Source organism: Gopherus flavomarginatus, chromosome 5, assembly GCF_025201925.1.
Source record: "Gopherus flavomarginatus isolate rGopFla2 chromosome 5, rGopFla2.mat.asm, whole genome shotgun sequence".
In the NCBI taxonomy this organism is placed as follows: domain Eukaryota; kingdom Metazoa; phylum Chordata; order Testudines; family Testudinidae; genus Gopherus; species Gopherus flavomarginatus.
This window is the reverse complement of record NC_066621.1, coordinates 20,165,073-20,188,273: the sequence shown is the minus strand read 5'-3', so window position 1 is coordinate 20,188,273 and position 23,201 is coordinate 20,165,073. Positions and strand designations below refer to the sequence as shown.

At 45.1% G+C, this 23,201-nt stretch overlaps 2 protein-coding genes across 9 annotated transcripts in view; one reads left to right on the top strand and one right to left on the bottom strand.

The window, feature by feature from the left end:
- Window positions 1-4,614, bottom strand: part of MAPK14 (mitogen-activated protein kinase 14) — a 63,104-nt gene extending 58,490 nt beyond the window's left edge. Inside the window, exon 1 of one of the 2 annotated variants that reach the window (XM_050956611.1) lies at window positions 3,989-4,614. In XM_050956611.1, the coding sequence (XP_050812568.1) occupies window positions 3,989-4,104 (116 nt within the window). In that variant the 5' untranslated portion in view covers window positions 4,105-4,614. The remainder of the gene's footprint in view (window positions 1-3,988) is intronic. The other variant, XM_050956610.1, reaches the window with a different exon arrangement.
- A 106-nt stretch (window positions 4,615-4,720) lies between these two features.
- SLC26A8 (solute carrier family 26 member 8) overlaps window positions 4,721-23,201 on the top strand; it is a 32,263-nt gene continuing 13,782 nt past the window's right edge. For 2 of the 7 annotated variants that reach the window (XM_050956596.1, XM_050956602.1), the window contains exons 1-11: window positions 6,218-7,172; window positions 10,361-10,500; window positions 11,647-11,763; window positions 13,093-13,268; window positions 14,348-14,512; window positions 15,004-15,153; window positions 16,378-16,460; window positions 17,478-17,625; window positions 19,127-19,240; window positions 20,570-20,647; window positions 22,187-22,282. In XM_050956596.1, coding sequence (XP_050812553.1) covers window positions 6,979-7,172; window positions 10,361-10,500; window positions 11,647-11,763; window positions 13,093-13,268; window positions 14,348-14,512; window positions 15,004-15,153; window positions 16,378-16,460; window positions 17,478-17,625; window positions 19,127-19,240; window positions 20,570-20,647; window positions 22,187-22,282 — 1,461 coding nt within the window. In that variant the 5' untranslated portion in view covers window positions 6,218-6,978. Of the gene's footprint in view, window positions 5,764-6,217; window positions 7,173-8,521; window positions 8,673-10,360; window positions 10,501-11,646; window positions 11,764-13,092; window positions 13,269-14,347; window positions 14,513-15,003; window positions 15,154-16,377; window positions 16,461-17,477; window positions 17,626-19,126; window positions 19,241-20,569; window positions 20,648-22,186; window positions 22,283-23,201 lie in introns of those variants that run through there. The other 5 variants (XM_050956597.1, XM_050956600.1, XM_050956598.1 and 2 more) reach the window with 5 other exon arrangements.

Genomic DNA, 23,201 nt, shown 5'->3' with positions numbered 1-23,201 from the left:
AATTCGAGTTCTATAACAAGTTCAAACTCCTTGACCTCACTTTCAAGGTTCTGCCAGCACCTCCCCATATGTATGACTTGTCTCCTGCTACACCCGTTTGCATGTTCTGATAATGCTACCTGCCTTACTAAATTGTTTCAGGCTCCTCCCAGTGAACTCCATGGCTCCTTTCATGCCACACTCCACACCTGGAACACCCTTCTCCCCAGTGAATTAAGCAACCTTGCTTTCTTACAAATTCCTCCCATAAACTCATTTCTTTTGGCTAGTCTTTCACAATGTAACATGCACCCTATAAACCAATCAAGTTATTTCTCCTACAGGTTAGGAAGGCAAAAAGAATAATTTCAATTTTATTATTTATTTTTTAAAATTTAGAAGGTGCTCAGATACTTTGGTGATGGATTGGTGAGGGTGAAGATAGATGCTACTACAAAAACACTTTAAAGTAGCAATGATTTTGCAAACTATTTGAAGAGATGTGACTTAATTTCCCCTTAAAAATTTAACATTTAAACTTCCTTAAATTTGCAGCCATTTTTTTTTCTCTTAAAGCTAAAGGGAATTAGCTGTGTGGCATAACATGCAAGAAACTCAGAGTCTGGGTCTGATCGTTTGATTTTTGACTCTCAGCTGATAGACTGTAAAAATATACAGTACTGAGTTTACTATTCTTTATAAAGAATACCTCTTTTTGAAGAGCTACATAACTTACAACATTCCTCCTGTAACTAAGTAGGGCCTTAAAGAGGCAATCTAGAGCAGTGGTTCTCAAAGCCAGTCCGCTACTTGTTTAGGGAAAGCCCTTGGCGGGCCAGGCCAATTTGTTTACCTGCCGCATCCGCAGGTTCTGCCAATCGCAGCTCCCACTGGCCACAGTTTGCAGGTCCAGGCCAATGAGGGCTGCAGGAAGGGTGGCCAGCATGTCCCTCAGCCCGCATCGCTTCCTGCAGCCCACACTGGCCTGGAGCGGCGAACTGCGGCCAGTGGGAGCCACGATCAGCCGAACCTGCACACGCGGCAGGTAAACAAACCGGCCCGGCCCGCCAGGGGCTTTCCCTGAACAAGCGGCAGAAAGGCTGTGAGAACCACTGATCTAGAGCATTTATGGACTGAGGCCTCGTATACATTAGGCAAAAAAGCTGTTGTAAAAACACATTGCTTGGAACACCTTGAACTTGTAATGCCTGTGCAACACTTATATCTACACACAACAGATGGTCAACATATTTTATAAGTACCCATTGCATAAAGTTGCTGAAACATCTGGGACAGTCTTTACTTTGGATCTAGCTGACCCCATCATTGGTGATCGCGTTTTTCCCCAATATGGTCAGGAAGCCAAAAGAGTTGCATCAGCATCAATTCAGTCACTTGTCCCAATTCCATTCTACAATGTAGTATCTTGCATTTGGAAATTAATCAAAATCTCCTGTACCTAATAACCATGTGGAGGCATTCTGAAATAGGTGCTTCAGGAATCCCAGAATGCATTGCTGCCAACATGATTGTAGAGTGCACTTTTGAAAACTGAGCTGCCCACCTTGCATCTTCACATTTTAATGTATACATCCTCCTTCTCTTCTTTTAAAATCAAAGATGAGACTTACGAACAAACTGAGAGGTCTGCCTGTGCCTTCTCTCCCAACTACTGCATACCATAATTTGGGAAACACTAATCTACATGACTTGTTAATTCTGTTATTTATGTTTGAGTAAGAGTCTTCTCCCTAACAGCCTAGATATTCATCCTGTTTAACGCCCTCACCTCGATGTGCAAGTAGTGATGCACGCTAGCCTATTTTATCTGCATCACTGCCTGGGGAGTTTTCTGGCTTGAGGGTGTTAATCACATTAAAATCATAATCCTGTGTCTGCAGTCGCAATCTGGTACAATGAAAATTAATGTGATGCCTCATTCAGCATAGTAACTTTACATTAGGATCAGGAAGGAAAAGATATGCCAGACCAGAGCAAGTCCTTGTGTGAATATAATAAACTATGATAATCAGCAACTATCAGCTACATGTCCGAAGCTGCTTCCAACAGAAAATACAACTTCCTCTGCTATTAATGCAATTGCACAATCTTTAAAGGTTTTGACACAGTGAAACAGGAAGTTCATGATGCAAATCCTTATGTTATATGGGTAGTAGAAAGAAATATTTAGAAGTAATGCAAGCATTTTGGAAAGCACAATAGGCATTGGGTGGTAGGAGGAGACCTTGCTCGTTTTATTTTTAGGGCTGACCCTGCCGCAAGGCACTGAGCACCCTCAACTCCCATTGATTGTAATGGGCAATCAGACCACTCAGCATCTCAGGAGATATTTATCAACTAGCAAGGTCAAGCACTTATCTCTACTACTTCAGTTAAGCTCAGCCTTTCTACAGTAAAAATTTGTGGGGAATGCATTCCGTTGTCATACCAAATATTCATACTATTAGAACTTGTTTAATCTTTATACAAAGGATAAATGACATGCTCATATACTTTAGTACATAATAGTTCTAATAGATGTTATTTAAACAGAACTTTGCAAACAATTTAGTATAATATAATCATCCTTTGTTAAAAAAAAACAAACAGCTGACAGCTTGCGTTTTTTAAAAGCTACAGTATATACATGGCTATTACTTTTTTTCATTAGTATTGTTTACTGCAAGTCCTGCACTGTGGATATAAATTTACATATTGCATAAAACTTCATTAATGCATGATCACTTCACACATTGGAGGACACCACTGCGTGAAAACACTATTACAAAATCTTCATTATGGTCTGACATACTGGGTGCAGAAAAGCTTAAAACACTATACGTGTTCATAAGACATTAATGTTTTACATATTCTCTTTTTAAAAAGGGCAAAGCCACCTAAGAAAGCTTTCATGCATTGCTGTGATTTGACTGTAACTTTGAGGATAGTCAAGTAGAGAAACTCATTTCCTATTCTATATTTTGAAGACCAACACGAATAAGCACTGTTGCATCACGAAATGAGCAAAAATACTTGATGTAACAAGGGAGTACAACCTTTTTAATCATGATGCTGTAACTACAAGTAAGTCAAGCTCTGCAGATACACATCTTATCTGAATTAGTTTAAATAAAGATTAAAGACAGAATGTTTTTTTCCTACCAGTTTTGTCCATGCTTTCACAGATCTGACAGCAAGATGTTGCTACCATAGGCATCTATGCCTAATTTTCTCACTCAGGAAAGACTATGAATTTCCCTATGTTAAACTCCCATTACCAGTGGTATGGTATCTGTAAGTGCACTCTTGGCAGCCTGGCAAATAGGACAAGGCAGAAGGGATAGCCTCATAATCTTTCCCACCATATCACTGTCCCAGTACCAACAAACCTCTCTTTAAAATCACCCAAAATGCAACCTGCTCTGCAGCTCCCAAATGAAACTGGAACAAGAGCTACCAGGCACCTGTTCTGCAAAGCAGACTGCCCGAACTTGGCACGCCCCACCACTCAGTAACTCAAGGGGGGATGGGGAGGAAAGTGTGTGCGTTAATACCCTGGAGGAAGAGTGGGAAAAGACCATCTTCTCCTGTGAAATTGACTTGACCCCCAACTGCCATGTGGTGCAATCTGGTGCATCCCACCAGGGAGAAGCTGCTTCTGCAGCAGTTTCTCCACTAATCTAGGGATAAAAGTCACCCGTGAGCAAGGCCGATTCAACCAAATTGGGGGCAGGAGGAGGGGGATGAACCTCCCCCCCGAAGCCAGGGAACCCCCGCCGCCTCCCTTCAACTCAGTCGCCGCACTGCACGTGCAACACCGACGGTACCTAGAAGTGGCTGAGAAGCCGGGGCAGTTTCCTCATCTTCCCTCCACCCTCGAGAGCAGAGCCGGCGCCGGCGTGCCCGAGTTCCCCCAAGGGGCGCAGTGAGAACAGGCAGATTCCGATCCAAGCAGCCCCCCGCCGCCCCTCCCCACACGGTCCGTCCTGCGCCCCCCAGCCGGACTCACCAGACGGAGCCGTAGGCCCCGGAGCCCACCGGGGACAGGTTCTGGTAGCGCTCGGGCACCTCCCAGACCGTCTTGTTCAGCTCCTGCCGGTAGAACTTGGGCCGCTCCTGAGACATCTCGGCTCCGGAGCCCGCCCCGCCCGGCCAGGGAGGGGGGACTCTGCCAGTGACCCCAGCAGTGGCTCTTCCTCCCCCGCCCCCCCCTGCAGAGAGAGGGGCAGGTCTGCACCCCCCCTCCCCTCAGGGGGGCCTCGCGCCGCCTCCGACCCCCCTCACCACCGCCCGGGCCAGTGACCGCTGACAGCCTCCGCGCACCCCCTGTCGCGCGCTGCTGCCCCCAGAGGGAAAGGGCTGGGGTGTCTCGTGCAGCGCCCTCCCCCCCCGAAAAGAGTGGGGTGCGGGGGCTGTCCCGCGCTGGCTGTTAGGAGTCTCCTCACGCGCCCCCTGGGTGCTCCGCACTGTCACCCCAAGGGGCGGGACAGCGCGTGTGTGACGGGAGGGGGGTCCTAAAAGGAACCAGATGTTGACGCAGGCGGGGGACGGGGGGGAGACTCCTCTCACAGGCAGAACAAGGCAGGCGGCGAAGGCAACTCCAGAGTGACCTCCCCCTCCCTTGCCCACTGGCACTGCCCAGGCGAGTCCCCCTCCTCCCGGAACCCAGACCAATCGATCGCACCACCACCCCGCGCGCGCGTCTCGCGAGAGCTGAGGCGCGAAGAGCGGAGATGACCCAATATGGAACCGGCGCCGACCGCCTTCCTCTCTCGCGAGAGCGAGCCGCGGCGAGGGGCCGGAGCGGCGCGCGGGCCGCCTGGGACCTGGCTGGGCGTGGGGCGGGAGGTGGAGCTACAAGGGCTCGGGGAAGCCGAGCGGAGCGCGGCGCTTGCGGCGAGCCTGGCGTGGAGGAAGGGGGAGCTGGGCCCGGCTGCCTGGAGCAGGGCTACAGGGCGCCGAGCTGTTGCTGGGAACATTGGGGAACTGGGCCAGGCTGGGGGAGAGGCAGGGCACAGGCCTGGTCATCGAGGCTATTTTACTCTCATACATCAGAGGGAAGATTGCCCCTGTGGTTCTAGTACCTGGAGGTTAATTTCACTTCCCTAGCGTGATTTACTTCTGCAAACTCAGTCCTAGCCCGCTGCCCTAGGGCCGCCTGTAAGCAGGAGCCCAGGGAATAATGAGGCGGAGGAAAGCTGCTAAATCATCTCCAGCTGGAGTCCCCAGCGTGTTCTCGCTTCGGTGTGACCCTGTCTTTTGGACTGGCGGAACCGCCTTTTTGTGCCTGGGCGGTGTACAGCGCCAAGGATCAACCTCAAAGCAAGCAGCTGTGGACGTGCTTAACTCCGAGCAAGTGTTTGAGAATAGGAAATTCTTAGGGAATAGGAAATGGGATTGAGGCATTTGCTTCAAAATGAAACATGTAATGAAATGCCCTGTGAAATGGAGCTCAAACTTAGTGTAAGCACCAAATAATAAATGAAGTGAAGTGACTGACACAAGGTCACAGAACAAATAAGTGACGGTCAGCATTTGAATTCAGGGGGTCTTCCCTTCAACCGCTGGACCATGCTATCTGTCTCTTGAAGTGGCGAGTTTTATAGGCGCTATTATTCAAGACGGACGTGAGTCACTAAACTGTTTCTGAGTGGCATACGCATGCAGTTGCATGAAGCGGTGGTTATTTTCCAATTACTTAAAATTGGGTTTTAAAAAGTAGGTGGATGCAACAAAAACCAAAGAACTGCGCTAGAAGAGGCTATTAAAAGACGGGCTGTCAAGGTGCCTGATCTTTTTGCTTCACTGTGTACCGTGCAGCGGATGGGAAGTTTTATGAGCTGCACCTGCACTTTTCTTCAGTATCTGGGCCAGTATTCACAGACGCAGCCCCCCATGGGGTTGGAGAAGGGAGGGGAGAGGATCAGACCCGGTCACCCCCTGGGGTTGGAGGCGGGCTCAGGCCCCCGCGGGTGAGCTGTGGCAGTGTCCCGTGCACCTCGCGCCCCACCCCGGGGTTGGCAGTTGGCGAGGCACGGACGCCCCCGTGAGTCTCGAGGCCGCGGCGGCGGCGGCTCAGGTTGCTGCCGGGGAGCGGGCGCTGCTCTCCCCCTGTTCCCGACAAGCGAGGGGTGTGTCCCAGGCTGGGGCCAGGCCCGGCGGTGGCTGGTGGCACTGGGGAGGGGGCGTGGGCGAGTCGAGAGAAGGGTGGGGGAGGCCGAGGGGGAGCCCAGCGGGGTGCGGGCAGGGAGCCGAGGGCGTTCGGCCCCAGCCCCTCTGAAGAGCTGTCCCAGCCACAGGGATCTGGGAACAAGGGTCCTATTCTTCCCCTGGGTGACCCCAGTGAAGTGACCCTTGGTGCTGCAGGGGAGGGGGTGCTAACACTGCCATTGTGCCACTACTGTGTGTGGACAGAGGACCTCAGCCTCCACCCCAGGGGTTTGGGTTCACAGGTGTTGGAATTGGGGGTGCTACTGCACCCCCTGTCTTGAAGTGGTTTTTTCCATCATATCCACAGATTACAGTTTGGTTCAGGGGTCCCCAACACGATGCCTGCGGGCGCCATCTAAATGCGCCCGCGTCCTGGCCGGTGGTCGAGCAACCGCCGAATTTCTGTGGCATTTCAGCGGTGACGCCTCTCGATGACGCCGCTTGCCGCCGACAAGCGACATCATCGAGAGGCGTCGCCGCCGAAATGCCACAGCAATTAGGTGACATTTCGGCAGATGCTCGCCCACCACCATGGTCCTTTGTCTGTCACCTGCCAGACAAAAAGGTTGGGGACCACTGGTTTGATTCAATGGCTCTCAGCGCCCCCACTGTTTCAGCACCTGACCCAGGCTTGGATGGGGTTACACCAGGGATGGATTTATCCCCTGGCTTAGTCAGTTAAACATTCTCTTTCAATGAGACACTACAGTTCTGTGACCTCCTTCTTCCCTTCAGTGTCACGGGTAAGGACAACGGCTTTGATTTCACCCTCTCGCCTTTCCTGCTCCCATGTTTTTGACTGTCCACTATTGGTGGGACCACATGGAGCCAGATTCTGAGAGTTTCAGCGCTCCCAGGCAGCTTGGGAAGTACAGAATCAAGAGAGGCATATACACTGAGGAGCAGTTCCAGAAAAACTATGAAAGAAACACTCCCTCCCCGCGGAACAGGGACTTCAGAATCCAAGGAAGGGTCCAGTGCAGGTGAGTGATGTGCCAGGAATTTGGCAGGTATGAAAAAACTGAGGAGCCAATTCAGGTACCAATGGAAAAACAGCTACTGACCCTCCTGCTGCCCCCAACTCTACTACAATAAAGAGGTGACTGATACAAGCTGAATCAAAGCACCAAACTGTAGAGTCCCATGCCTGGAGCAGGTAAGCAGGGCCATCTGTGTGTTTTGCCACCAAAGATGGAAAATGTTTTGGGTGCCTTCCAGATGAATGCGCAAAACAAAAGCCATCAAGCAAAACTGTTGAGAGAAAAAACCACACACAAAATCAGGGATTTGGGACCTCTCAATGCAAAGATTTTGTGCCCCCAAATGTTGGTGCACACGGCATCACTCACCTCTAAGGCCAGCACTGCATGTGAGTCAAGCATATCACAGCACTGGTAGAGTTGCTGTCTACAGACCACAAAGTCTCTGTTTGTTTCACAGCTGTGGTAATGTGAGGCAGCTATGCATAGTGAGGAGGGATTATGCTGATTGTTTCAGTCCCCTCCAGTGCTTCCTTCCACCCTAGCTGGCAGACACCAGCTTTACGTCTGGGTTTCCTGGCATTTGTGTTTGCTATTTTTGTTTAAATTCTCCCAAGTACCACTTTCAGTTCCCGCCTAGAGTAGAAAGAGACTAGGTTTCCTAAGAGTATGGCAGAAATTGCTCTACCTCATTCTGCCTTACTTGCTGCTGCGCTCTAAGGTTCCCTCCTAGGATGGGTGAAGTGAGTGTGCAAATGCGGTATTAGTCAATGTAAACCCAGCCTATACTTCCCAGTAGGGACTTGCCCTGCCAGAGTACTCTGGGGATTGGGGTGTATACCCAAAGACTCAAAATACCCTTCTATGTTGAGATGCTGCAGGTGCTGACCACAAAGGAGCCTCTTTCAGCAGCATCAGAGGATGTCGTGTTCTTCTGCCAAGGAAAAATTAACCAGTCAAAGTTTGGAAACTTATTTGTCACATTCCCTTTAGTTTTGTTGTATCACTCTGTCACCCAGACTGAACTGTCCCCTGAGTTATGTTAATCTCTGTGTTGTCTCAAGCTTTATTCTGTCAGTCATTGAGATTTGGGTTCATCAGGGGGTTGCGTGTGGTAAGTTTTCTTTGTTGGCACCCTTCCTTTCTCCCATATGGAGATCAGGACAGGGGCTTCCTTTTGAAATAATATCCGTTATTGTTCTGCAGATTAGCCTACAAAGAGCACTATGAGTGGACTAGGTGAGTTCCTTATTCTTGAGTAGTCACTTAATAGGTGCACTATTAACACTGTTCTTATAAAAAAGTATATACTGAGTCTCCTGAAACGTCACTGATTTATCACTTCTCAGCGTTCTGTTTCAGCTGCTCACTAGAACTGAAGTGACTGCTGAAGCTTCACCTGCTGTTTTGCGACCCTCATATGACTTGAGGTTCAAAGCTAAGTCTGTGGGTCAAATTCAGCTTTCAGTTACACTGTTGTAAATCTGGAGTAATTTCACTGAGGTGAGTGGAGACACTTTAGATTTGCGTTGATGTAAATGAGAGTGCAATTTTATCCCTGGCCTCCTCTTCTAGCTTCTCCTTTACCTTTACGAATAATCAGAAAGAAAAACATAGTTCACAGAGCTCTCCATTAAGTAGCCATGGTAGGAAGCTCCATCATATGAGATATAAAATAAAAGACAGCGATCAGACAAAGTACTAGAGCAAAGGTATCTAAGTTATTTGGAGGAGGGGGTCAAATTCTGTTTAGTTATGGTCTGTGAGCTGGAGTTTACATTGAGGTCTGTCTATTACCCACTGATGTCAGTAGGAGATTTGCACAGAGAGCAAGAGGAGAATATGGCCTTTATGTAGTAGCTCAACATTATTTGTTCAGTGCTTTATTGCATTCATCATTCATTGAGAAAATCTGCCCCCCATAGGCCTGTTGTTTCTGCCTTTTCTTTCTCTTCCTCATCGTCCTTTCACGGTTTCTGGCACACTTCCCTATCTTTGTGAGTCTCCTCTGTTCCTTCTCTGTGTTTCTTTCCTAGCTGCCAAACTTTTGAACTTCACTCACTCCCCATGCCCCTATTCCATCCACTAATATGATCAGTGATTAAATAGTTAATGTTGACATCAGAATGTCATAACTGGGCTTTAAAGTTGACAGTCCAATCAAATTAATAGGGAAGATGGAAGTTTGCTCCTGAAAGTAATTGTATCAGACTGTCTGCAGACTCGGGCAGATGCTGCATCGGTTACACGTGGTTCGTTTTGGAGCATTATCATTGCAGCCATGATGACTAGAAACTTGCTTTTTTTTAAACTGAAAGCTTAGTTATTAGAAACTCTGATAGAGACGTGTGGGCCATGTAAGTGCATCATGTGACCCAGTGCACAGTCAGCCTGTGGAACTCGTCACCAGGGGATGCTGCAAAGGCCAAAAGTATAACTGGGTTCAAAAAATAATTAGATAAGTTCATGGAGGATAGGTCCATCAATATCTGTTAGCCAGGTTGGTCAGGGATCCAACCCCATATTCTTGGTGTCCCTAAACCTTTGCCTGCTAAAAGCTGGGATTGAATGACAGGATGGATTACTCAATAAATTGCTGTATTCTGTTGATCCCTCTGAAGCAGCTGACACTGGCCGCTATTGGAAGACAGGATATTGGGTTAGATGGACCATTAGTCTGACCCGGTATGGCCGTTCTTATGTTCTTAATCCTGACTGCAGGCCATTAGTTTGACATCCCCATAGCACAGAATATAGTACAAGAAACTAATTTGATTGTTCCCTGCGGTAGATGGACTAGGGGACATATAAGTCTTTTTCACTTCGTTTACAAAGATTTTATCATTTTCAATTTTCCACCTTCATCAGAATAGCAGGAATCAAAGCACTGTCTTCCGCTTATCATCTGTGGTACCAAAAATAAGAAATCAGTATGTCCAGAGTTGGGGATCTTAATTCAGAGAGTAATGTGAGTGACACATAAAATGCTTGCTGTTGATTTTAATGGAATGCAAGGGAACCAGACATAGGGATCACTACATTGCATTCATATTATACGTCCACAGGGCCTGAGAGGGGTTAATCGCAGATCTATGCATTTTGGGCATAAAAAGGACAAAGGCCTGGTAAGCTGATACAGAGATGGAAATACTGAACAACAGTGTACACAGAGCTTGTCTGGTTCCTTTCAGATTCTCCTGGGCAAGATTCAGGAAGATCATACTCAAGATGTTTCCTATCCTGAACTGGTTGTGTGCATATCGAGTCAGAGAGTGGTTCCTGAGTGACATACATGCAGGCCTAAGTGTGGGGATGGTCCAGATTCCGCAAGGTAGGCAAAGCAAATTATTCTTGCATGTCTTCCCATTCCATCCTATTTTTATTCATACCTCATTTTTCCTCCATTCTCCCTAGGCTGATCAGAAGTTTATTCTCCAGTCATGTAGGGTCCTAGAGTGGATAGATTTTGTATATGCATGCTTTTCTGTACATGCAGGTGCATGTTTTTTTTCAGGTATGCATCTTGCATATGTGCACACATTGATGTGGGTATGCATGTGTATGTGCGTGCTTGCAGGATTAGTTTTGGGGATGAATTTTAAAGTAGTTTTTCAGCTCACATGTATGCCTGTGTACATTTGCCTATGCTTACCCTAGTGTGGAAGCACGGCTCATTGTTCCATAATTACGTTTGAGTTTACTTGTTTGTTTATTTGTTTAAAGTAGGGATTCAACTACTTTGCTATGAATGAAGAATACAATGTATTCTCCCTAAAGTTACAACATTTACTCTTTGATTACAGGATACATTTTCTGAGAATTTACAATTAATGAGCTGAGATAAAATTTCTTAAACAACGGTTGCTGTGAGAGGGGAAAAAACTAATTTGTTTCTAAAGCTTACTTTAATCTAATTTGGGATCACAAACACTAAAATGCCTTAATAAAAATCATATGGTTATTGCATGGCTTTACTACAGGGCAGAATTAAGATTGTTTGGATGCCCTGACTGTTTCCATTCCTTAATATGTATTTTTTTAAAGTTTAACGTGAACTCTGAATTTCCAGGATTCATAATGCTTGATTCTGGAATAATTGTAACATCCCTGTAATGTATTTTACCCTAAATTACTGATAAATACTCTTAGTCTTTACCCCCAGTCTTTAACATAGTTTTTATTGGGGAATATACAATAGGCTTCAAGTTGACATCAAATTTCCTTAACTGAATTTATAGCCTGCTATGTACAGGCCTGTACACATCTGCCTACATATATTTGTACTTGTGCTCAGCATATACTCTCATGCGCAATATTTGACCTACACAGAGATGCCCGCATGCTCTCAAACAAATATGCATACACATGTACACCTTCTAAGATTCAGTATTTTCTTAGTGTTCTTTGTGACAATGAAAGTAGAAGATAAAGTCTTTCCAGGTACACTTTGCTTTAAAAATGTATGTTTCTCCTCCAGGACTGTCAGGAGTTTTGTTAACGAGGTTACCACTACCAATTGTCAATGGCTTCTATTCTGCATTCTGCTGCTCATTAACATATGTCATATTTGGGACGTCGCACCATATCTCCATTGGTAAGTTTTACTCTGCTCTGTGAATTGGGTCCCCAGGATTTATGGGGTCATGTGCAGAGTTGTCATTAGAGGGTGTGGGAATTGCCTATGTCTATCATTGTCTCATCTATTTAATCTTATTTTTAGCATGGTCTTGGAGTGAGCACCCTGACTCCCAGTCACCTGCTTGGTTCTGACTTGTTGTGTGATCCTGAGCAAAATCACTTAGGACTCAATTGTGGACTACATTGTATACCCGCACAAGGGAGTAAGGTGTCCACTTACTTCCTTGCATGGACTATCCACATCACAGATACCAGCACAGAGGAGAGAGCCAGAATTCCATGGAAGAGTAATCAGCACCAGACACAGCAGGGCTTGCACAGAATACTCTTCCTTCCATCTCTCCCCCACCATTCCCAAGAGCAAGTGGGGCACCAGACTGTGAGTCACAATTTGGCTTCTGGTCTGCTCTTGGGTTCTCACAGCTGCTTGCCATTATCGCATTCTTAATGGTTCTGCACTTTTCCTAATTATAAATTCACACAACACACAAACACATGAGACAGAGAGAGATTTGTACAAAGAGATCAACAAACAAATGGACTGGAGACATAAATCTGTCAACAGAGCCCTGGCAATTATTTTTTGGCAATGGTTCTGATCTTAGACCTCCTTCTTTGTTTTCCGTTCCTTTCCCATGAAAAGGTTGTCCACTGTATCACAGTAAGTGGGCATAGGGTGCCCTCTAGTCTTAGAGCCAGAGCTGCACTTCCTTCTTCAGCTAACTTCTTTCACATTCATTCTTCAGTCTATTTGAAAGTGGGTTAAAAGGTTGTTTAGAGTTTGTATTGAAATAATCTTTGGTCATGCCTCTGAATGACTTGATAGTTCATGTCTGTGAGGTTGTAAATGTAGTCAGCTTTTGGATGATATACACCTCTACCCCTATATAACGCTGTCCTTGGGAGCCAAAAAAATCTTACCCCTTATAGGTGAAATTGCATTATATCGAACCTGCTTTGATCTGCTGCAGCGCGCAGCCCCGCCCCACCCAGAGCGCCACTTTACCACATTATATCCTAATTCATGTTATATCAGGGTAGAGGTATATCAGGAATTTCATATACTTGGGAGGGTGGTGAGTGAGAAGCAGTGTTTAAGACTTGATTTTATACGTCTGAGACATGATTTTTATAGCAATTAAGTGTGTGTGAATGTACAAACACACATACACACATACCCACTGAAAATAGACCTTCTAGTGCATGGGTGGGGCTGAAAGATGGACTTGTGGTTGCAGGGAATCATGCAACCTTCTTCTCTGTTCTCTGCTTCTGTTGGTCACAGGTTCATTCAGCATTCTGAATGCAATGGTGGCAGATGTTCTGAAGACTCTGAATTTCAGCTCTGTATTGACTACTAATGGAACCTTTGCCAATTTCTCAGATGCAAATTATATGAAGAGTTATATGGAAGCCTTGACACTTACTGCATCAACAACATTTCTGACTGGGATCATCCAGGTAGAAGTTGCATTCCTTTTAGCTCCCTATGGATGTGGACTTGATGGACATTGTACAAACCAGGGAACTAGAACTACCAAGAGGTTAAACTTTCTCAGCACACGTTTGAATATATATTTTTGCAGTGCACTGAACACAAGGCTCTAGTTCTTTTTCCTCTTATGATTTCCGACCAAGGTATGTCAAGGTGCCTCTACCCCTTAACCCACACATTCAATTCATTTCCAAATCCTGGTACATCTTCCTCCATAATATTGCCTGAATCAGCGTTTTTTTCTGTTCACACAGCAAGAACTGCTGGAAGCTGAGAGTGGACGACAGGGGATGGATCACTCAATGATTGCCTGTTCTGTTCATTCCCTCCAAAACACCTGTGCGCACACACCAATTGAATCTCTTTGAATCAATTTCAGCTTTTTGACTCCACCTTTAAGACTCTTTTTTGCTCTGCCTCTCCCCACTTGTCTGCTCTTGTCTCTTGCCAGTGATGCTTGGTAGTTTTGGTAATTTATCTGTGGATTTCCATGCTTTCAAGTGTCTGGGTTTCTTGTAAGTTTTAACCTTAAATCTAAATTTCCTACCTTTTTCTAATAGGTTTTTTTTCTTAACTACAATGTTCTTGTAAGGATTTACCCTTACATGTACTGATTTCTATACTGACTCTTAATTTTTCTTTAACATTGTTTTTTATCTTGGAATTATTCCTAATCATTCATATCAAAAGTGGAGGTCAGAGAATCTCCTTGTGTGATCCTGTATAGTTAGAGTTAAATGTTTTGTATTTGGCAGCCTGATTCTCCACTTCTTGCACCTTTATGTAATCATTTATACCTGTACAAAGTGGATGAAAAATGCTGTCAAGCTGCTCTGGTAGTGTTTTACACTCATGCAAAGTGGATGCAACAGATACAAATGAGTTCACTTGGTGTAAAGCAATGGAGAATCAGGCCTTTGGTTTTTAAAGGACAAGGAGGGAGTTGGAGAGTTTATGATTAGGTTCCATAGTAGCTGATCACTTAGTGTCAGGCTCAGTCCCCTTTGTGCCACTACTTCTCATTCCTCTCTTGCCTTCCTTTCAGTTGCTTTTAGGCTGCTTCTGCTTGGGGTTTGTCACAACCTATCTGCCAAAGACCCTCATCGACGCTTACCTCACTGCAGCGGCGCTGCATGTCATCGTATCCCAGTTCTCCTTCATCTTCGGGATTGTGATCAAGTTCCATATGGGCCCCTTGGCCATTTTCTATGTGAGTAAACCAGACACTTGGTGCCTGCCCCTTGGAGGGGAAGGGCATGAACAGCTTCAGAAATTAAGATAATTTCAGTATAAGCACATTGCTGGAGGAGAAATTAGGCAAGTCTCAACCGTAGCTGCATTCACCCTTCCTTGGTGGGTGTACTATACAGTGTATGCAGATTTTCTGGATGCTAGGAGGAGAGAGGGGCTGGAGAGAGTATATTGTTCTCTACTCGTTTTAGAAAATACAATGAGAAGTACAACACCATATTTGTCCTGTTGTTTTCTGTATTGCTCTCTAGAGAAAACATATTTTTAAAATCTTGCTGTGTTTTAGTAGCTGTCTCCCTCTTCCCATTAAAGATGCTTTTATTACAGAAGGGCCTACCAGTTGAAATACAAGGGCATCCTTTGTCATCCTTTTAGAGAGTGTGAACTGCCAGCTTGTATAAAAAGCTGTAATACCGCTTTCTCATCCTCTCTGTGATGTTTCCCTTTCAGAACCTGTTTCATTATTGCATGGCTCTCCCAAAGGCTAATGCCACCAGTATATTGCTATTTTTGGTTGGCCTAGTCATGCTGAGGATCAGCAATTGTATCAAGATCACTTACAAGCACAGTCCTGTTGCATTCCCCATGGAACTTCTCCTGGTAAGTCTTCTCCATATTTCCACTATGATAACTAAAATTAACAGAAGCCAGCAAAGTCTCACTATGTGAGAGGCAACTTGGTCTGGTGGCTAGAGCATAGGGCTGTGAACCAGGAACTCCCGAGTCCCACTGTCTGCTCTGCCACTGATTTGGAGAGTGGCTTTGAACGATTACTAAATCTCTGCATCCGTGCCTACTGAGGATGCTGTGAGGCGTAACTAATGTCTGTGAAGTGCTATATAAATGCAAAGTAGTATTCAGAGATGGGCGCAAACCAAAACACCATGTCTATCCTCTGGATCAGAGTTGGAATTTCTTATCTTTGTTTATTCTGGGCAAAATTAGAACCTTGCATCCAAACACTCATTGGGGTTTCTAAATCCAGGTCTGACTCTGAACTTTCCCAGATGTGGGAGACGTTCAGACTAAGCAGTGGATTCAGATTTTGTTGTTGCCATCTTTCGTTTACTTTTTCTCTTTTTCTTTTTTTCTTCTCCTGAGTCTTTTTTTTTAAATGATCAAAAATATTAAATGTAAAAATGAGTTCAGAAAAGGCTGAAAGGTAAACACTGACTATTTTGCTCAGCCAAAAGCCTGAAAGTTCAGCAAGTCAGAGTTACTTTTCCCTGGAAATAATGTACTTAAGAGTCCAACTCTGACTGATGTTAGTGGAAGTTGAGGCCACTCAGCACTTTGTAGAATAGGGCCCATTTGTGACGATGGCCATGTCGGAATCCAGGATCGGAGATTGTAAACTGGTTTCCATCCTGCTTTATTATTAATTTAACAACTGGAAAAAGAAAACTTTAACTCTTCAGTCTTCAAAAATTGTCAAGTCAATAATAAAGTTGATTGTAATATCTCCTTATATAGGATGCCTCCCATACTGCCACATCACAATCATGGTCACCTGCAAGAAGTTCAGAAGTGCCAGTAGTAATATATTTTATTGAAAAGAACATTATACGGGTTATTTCAAGGTTCCACTTGCAGAAAGAATCTGTAGGTAGCTGCTGTGGAATTTCAAACATTCCATAGTTAAGTTATGATAGAATTTTGTGAGCAAGTCTTTAGCTTTCTCCTCCTCTTCCATTATCACAAACTAGAAACTGCTTTTCTTATGGGATATTTCTTAAGAAAGTATTGTATAACATGTATGAAAAGACAGTCCCTGCCCCCAAGAATTTACTATCTATAATATAATTTTCCTGTTTTCTTTCCCAGATTATTACATTCACCATTATTGCTAACCATGTGCATCTGCATGCTGAGTCCAGTATGCTTGTGGCCAAAATGGTTCCATACAGGTTGGTAATTTCTAGTTATGAATGAAAATGTACTCTTTTTAGAGAGAGGGAGATATGACCTGCATTCCTTGTTCCTAGATGTATGACTTTGCATTTGACTTTCTGAAAACATTTGGTTTGAATGGGCCCATTTTACCAAGTAATCCAAATTGTTCTGTATGTCTGCCCTGTCCTCACCATTATTTACCATCCACCAATCTTTGTGTCATCCACAAATTTTATTTTATTTATTTACATTTTAGATTAAATTTTTTTTAAATTGTAGAGAGAGGTTCTTGTTTGTGGTTTTTGTTTTTGTTGTTTTTCCAAATCTTTTTTTTTTCTCCCTCTGGTCATTTTTCTTTACATTTGGCTTTCCTTGCAATGGGCTTAAAGTATTTTACAGACATTAATGAACTAAACCTTATAGTATCCCTGCAATTGAGATATTAAGTATCCTTATTTTACAGAGATTGAAATTCAGGCACCAAGAGTTTATAGACAAGCAGTTGGAGCCAAGTGGAAGTTCAGGATATTTCTGAGAGGAGGGCGATGGGTGAAACACATTCAGCAATGATCCTTATTGCTGCTGCAAATAGGTGCAGTCTGTGCCCCCTTCATTGTGTGCTGCCAAAGCAACAGGTAGATAGGGGAGCCTAGACACGCCCCAACCAGTAGCTCTCTCCCACCTCCCATAGGGCCATGAAACGCTCCTCTGTGTGTTAGCCAGGTTTCTGCCTAGTGCTTAAGGTAATGCTTGGCATCCTGCCCAGCTCCTGTGGATATGCTGGTTGGAAAGAGGCTACCTGCATGCTCTTTGATCCTCCCTCCATCTGCTGCTCTTTTAAACAGTATTCTCCACAAATTACTGACTTACATTTACTGTGCAAATACATTAAGGGATTCTCATGAAATAGCAGTGAACACTCCAACAAGATTCAGAGCATCTCCTGGAGAGTACTGAATGCCATCAGCATCAGGGGGACTGTACGTAAGGCACAGAACAAGATTAAGACAATTTATTCTCTGCTATTTCAGGTTTCTGCCTCCTACACTGCCAGACTTATCAAATTTGAGTAGTATTGTAGCCCATGCCTTCTCCCTGGCTATTGTAAGCTACTTCCTTCTCATTTTTGTGGGAAAGAGGTACTCTTGTATTCACAACTACAGCATCTCCAGCAACCAGGTAAGAGCAAAACTCACGTGCTTCCCAGCCCAGCCCAACTGGACTTACTTGTCACTTACCAAAGCCACTAACTAGCTCGGAGTGTGGTGGGAGTCCCAGAGGCAGAGCAGAAATGCAGTCCAGTGGCTTTACAGCAACTCAGCTAACTTCCCAATGGGAGGAAGAGCACTGGAATTACAACTATCTGAAGCAGTGTAAAGGTTGAGAAAGGCTAAACCAGGGGTGGCCAACCTGAGCCTGAGAAGGAGCCAGAATTTACCAATTTACATTGCCAAAGAGCCACAGTAATATGTCAGCAGCCCCTAGCAGCTTCCCCCACCTGCTCCCAGTGTTTCCCACCCACCAGCAGCCTCTCCAATCAGCACATCCTCCTCCCTTCCCGCACCTCCTGATCAGTTGTTTCATGGTGTGCAAGAGGCTCTGCAGGGGGAGGAGCGAGGGCATCGCAGGCTCAGGGGAGGGGGCGGGAAGGGGTGGAGTAGGGGCAGGGCCTGTGGTAGATCCAGGGTTTGAGCAGTGAGCACCCCCTGGCACATTGTAAAGTTGGCACCTGTAGCTCCAGCCCCCGAGTCAGTGACTATAAAAGGAGCTGCATATTAGCTTCTGAAGAGCCGCTTGTGGTTCCAGAGCCACAGGTTGGCCACCTTTGGGCTAAAACAATAGGTGACCTCCAGCACCCTGCCTGAAACCAATCACACGCATATGGATGTTTGTTTGCCGCTGAAGAAAGATACATTGGGATATGGTAGGGGGTTTGGAGAGGCTGGGCTAAAACAACTGCTTCTTCTACAACCTGACCTCTGTATGTTCCTAATTGTGGGATGCACCCCTGCTTATGCCAATGAATTTTGGAACCTGTTCAGAGAGCGGTGCCTATTGCACAGTACCCAAACATTAATAGCCAAGGTTATAAAAAGGGATGAATAGCCTCATTTCCTTCTTTTCTATAGCCACCTGTTGGTATAAGGATCTTCTCTGTCTGGAGTGATGATATGGGAAGTCTTTGGGCCCCAAACTCCATTATTTCTAGTGTACTTTAGTAACTAGCAAGCTTGCGACTTTTAATATTTAGCTTCTTACAAAGGCATTGAGATTTTATTAGGATGGAACTAAGGCAGGTAGGAAGTCAGCATGACTCCTTGTAGCCTTCGGGGAATACAAAGGGCATGTCACTTGCACCCAGCATTTGCATAAGTACATTATGCTGTGCATGTTAATTGGGTGTCATTCATTCTGGGTGCTAGAGTTCACTCTAAAAGGACTGTTCTAGAAGAGGGAACTGAAGTTGTTGAGGTCAGTGCTTCAGGGATGAACATGTGGTACAATGAAAGGGAGCGCTCTAGCAAGCACTGCTTTCCCAGAAGGTTCCCAAAGCTTAGCAGCAGAGGCGGGCATCCCATAAGTGGGAGCAGATAGTAATATCACTCTTGGAAAAAAAACACAGTTACTATGATAAGTAAGTGTTGGGGTTGTATGTTTTTGTTCTGGTTGTACTTTATAGGAGCTCATGACTGTGGGGTTATGCAATATCTTCAGCTCATTTTTCAAAAGCTTTGCTGTCAGCTGTGCTATTTCTGGGACTGTCATTCAGGAGAAGACAGGCGGAAAAACACAGGTGAGTTGGGTGGGTTGTATGAGCTGTGACACCTGATCAGGAGGTCAAGCTTCCAGACCCTCATGTAGGATCAATATAATTCCACTAGGCAGGGGTGGGTCCCCAAACATTCTGGCCCCTGCCTCCTATCAACCCCCTCCCACTTCCTGTCCCCTGACTGCCCCCCCTCTGAACTCCCGACCCATCCAACCCCCCCTGCTCCTTGTCCTCTGACCACCCCTTCCTGGAACCCCTGCCCCTAACGGCCCCCCCCCGGCACCCCATAGCCACCCCCCCTGCTCTCTGTTCCCTGACTGCCCCGACCCCTATACATACCCCTGCCCCCTGACAGGTCCCCTGGGACTCCCATGCCTATCCAACCCCCCCATTCCCCGTCCCCTGACCAACCACCCTGAGAACCTCCGCCCCATCCAACTGCTCCCTGTCCCTTGACTCCCCCCCGAGACCCTCTCACCTTATCCAACCCCCCTGCTCCCCACCCCCTTACCATGCAGTTCAGAGCAGCAGGAGCTCACAGCCCTGCTGCCCAGCAGGAGCAGCAGGCCAGAGCGCTGGCAGCGTGGTGAGGTGAGGCTGCGGGGGAAGGGAGATAGCAGGCGAGAGGCCGGGGGCTAGCCGCCCCAGCTGGGAGCTCAGGGGCCGGGAAGGACAGACCCGTGGGCCTGATGTGGCCCGTGGGCCGTAGTTTGCCCACCTCAGCACTAGGACCTGGTTTTCATCCAAGCAATTTACAGACTTCTGTAAACGCCACTTTTCACAATTATGCCTGTGCAACGTTAATTCCGTCTCCTTATGCTTCTGCATTAACATGCAGTCTTTAATTACATGATCATGTACTACTAGTTTTGCAATATCTATAGCAGAATACAATAGGTCATCTACTTTTGCTGTTGCTCCTGTACTAGGGCGCAGTAGTGGTGGTCTTGCAAACAGAGGCACACGATTTCCTTTGTCCCTTTCCTTACTTGAAGGAGGTCTCAAATCCCCCTGCTTATACTGTTTGTGGGCAAATGGTCCTTCAACTGAAAAGAAGAGTGTATCTGAGCGATATACAATGTCACCAGACTCTTTCAGAATCCTCTGAGTGGGATTAGGCCAATGGGATGAGTAGCCCAGTGAAAGTTGGTGCTTCGAAGGTGGAGGGTTTGACATAGCAATAGTACTTTTGAAGTACTATTTCCCATTGTACTGTAAAATCCTTCATTAGTTTCTTACCTCAATAAGATGCACTGCTGGTAGCTATACAGTCTTTGATATCGGAGTTGCTTAGCAGAGGAGCAACACACGGTGAGCTCCGGAATGCATCTCTAACACAATATTTGTGTTCAGTTTGCAGCACTAATTGGAGCATCCATAATGCTAGTGGTAGTGATGAAACTAGGACACTTTTTCCAGTCTCTGCCTAATGTAAGTGAATTTGAAATAGAATGTAAGTAGGCTGCTCACATAACTAAGCATAACACAGAAGTCTTCCAGAATGCATTAGGGATTACACTACAGTTAATGGTTTCAAGGGATGGGACCAAACCAAAGTCACAGATTCAAACTCCCCTAAACTTTATGGGGCTGAAAATCCAGATAGAAAATTTTGCATCTCAGGCCCATTTCTGGTTGTTTAGAAAAAGCTTGATCTCACTGGCTAAACGATAAATGAAACTTCATAGCCAGAATCCATCATTTAAAAATAAAGGTTTAATCTATTATCTTAGTCCCCTATTTTGCTAACTCTTACACCGAGTAGTCCCATTGAACTCAACAGAGTTATACACTTCCATGAAGTACTCTTAAGACATAAATGTGTATGTGTTTGTAGGATTGGTGCCTTAGAGACTTCACTGAAGGACACAAAACTCTCCAACTGGAATTTGGTTTTAGTATGTCTGGTACCAGCTTGGACTTTGAGATTTATTCCAAAACCAAATGGTCTCCTAAAGTGCCTCCCTCAGATCTTTCATTGCCATATACGACTATAATAAAATATTGTTCTTCGGGGACCCATTTTCCATTTGTCTCTTAATATTTCCTCTGGCTCTCCCATTCTTTTGAAAGTTTTACTTAGGGAACTGCCGAGGCCGAGCCATATTTCCCAATGTCCCTTGGCCTCTCTGTAAGGCCATGTCTTCACTAGCACTTACGTCAGCAAAACTTTTGTCACTCAGGGATATGAAAAAAACACACCCCTGAGCAACATAAATGTTGACAGCAAAAGCGTTCATGTGCACAGCGCTATGTCGGCGGGAGACGCTCTCCTACCAGCATCGCTACCACCATTCATTGAGCTGGTTTTATTATGTTGACAGGAAAGCTCTCTCCCATCTGCATGACCCAGCTACACGAGCACTCTGACAGCAGCACAGCTGTATCAATACAGCTGTGTCGCTGTAAGCTTGTAAGTGTAGACATGGCCTACGATAGGAAGACCAAGCCCTTTCCCAGAACTAGCTGACAAATTGGATGTTACCCACCCCTATTTATCTTGTCTGCATTAGGAAAAAGGGGTGTTTTGGACAAATGGTGTCAGACGGCTTCCCCTGTTTGGCTATGTGTTGTCCGTGCTAGTGGAAAGCACTCCTTATAGAAGCAGTATTTTTGTGGTGGCGATGTGGCCCTCCCTTAGTGTTTCAGGAGGCAAAAGCATATTTGCAGTGGTTTATTGAAGAGTACTGCAGTGGAAGTTAACACATATTTCAACAGACAATGCAATTATATTTGCAGACATTCCTGTGATATTAGACAAGAGATTATACACAAAATTAATATGGGTTTACAGATCAGAAGAAAATTGTTAGTTATGTGTGTACACGGTAATTACCAAAATGTAGATATTTTAACACCTTAACTTAGCAGTTTATCTAGCCATGGTCTATGTATCCATTTCATAGCATGTTTAGAATCCCATAATGAATTAACAGGAAAATAAATGCTATTTTTCTCTGACTCCCATAGGCAGTACTAGCTGCAATTGTAATGGTCAACATGTTCCCATTTCTTGAAAAATTTATGGATGTCCCTACCCTGTGGAGACAGGATAAGTATCATTTTGTAAGTGGGAAAGACTCACACAGGGATTTGGGGTGGGGAGGGTGGGGTGCTTTCAGGGAAGGATGCAGAGCAAACAATTCAGGTGCTCTTGGAGAGATGGTCCCCTGATGCACAGAGGAGGTTGTATTACTGCAAGGGGTTGTTTGATGCAGTGAAATAGTTTTACAAATAAACTTGCAATTATTTCAATATAGGCAGAATTGCTTATGGCCTCAAAATGTTAGGGGAGGCAAACTGTTCAGGCACCATGTGGGTGACTTCAGACTAATAGAGCAGGATGTTTGTAAGGAAACAGTTCTCACCCTCACCCAAGCCAGCCCACACCCTTTTTCACCTATAGATTACTTTGTATCCTTTTTAAAAAAAAAAAAAAGAACAAATATATTGAAGAAAGTTTCTCCCAAAATAAAATATATGTAATGAAAAAATCAGCAACATTATCTCCACATATGTTTGAAGTAGACAAATGTTGAATGCTCAGATCCCTCAGTTATGAGTATGGTATACGTACCTAACTGATAAATAGATAAACTAGGTGTGATACCTCCTCTAGTGTCCTGCATGTTAAGGAAAGGAAACTTAGCTTTGGAGGTTTGCTTCCAGATCATACATCCTGTTTTCACTACTCTTGGCCAATGCTGTGGTTTTGGTAGCTGGGACAAGAGAGGCCCATAACTTTAGTAGCCTGTTTATATATAAACACTATAAAACTTGAGTAACCTACTCCTTGGCAAGGCTTATAGTTGGAAACAAGATTTTCTAAAATTCTATGAACCTAGATCATTTCCAGCTGAACTAAAACAGCTTTTAAAAACATTTCAAAAATATATTAGCTGAACTGAAGTTTATTCAAACATATACTGGTATAAAAGCAGCCTGTAACCTGTTGCCAGCCTCTCACTTTAACTGCAGGTTCTGC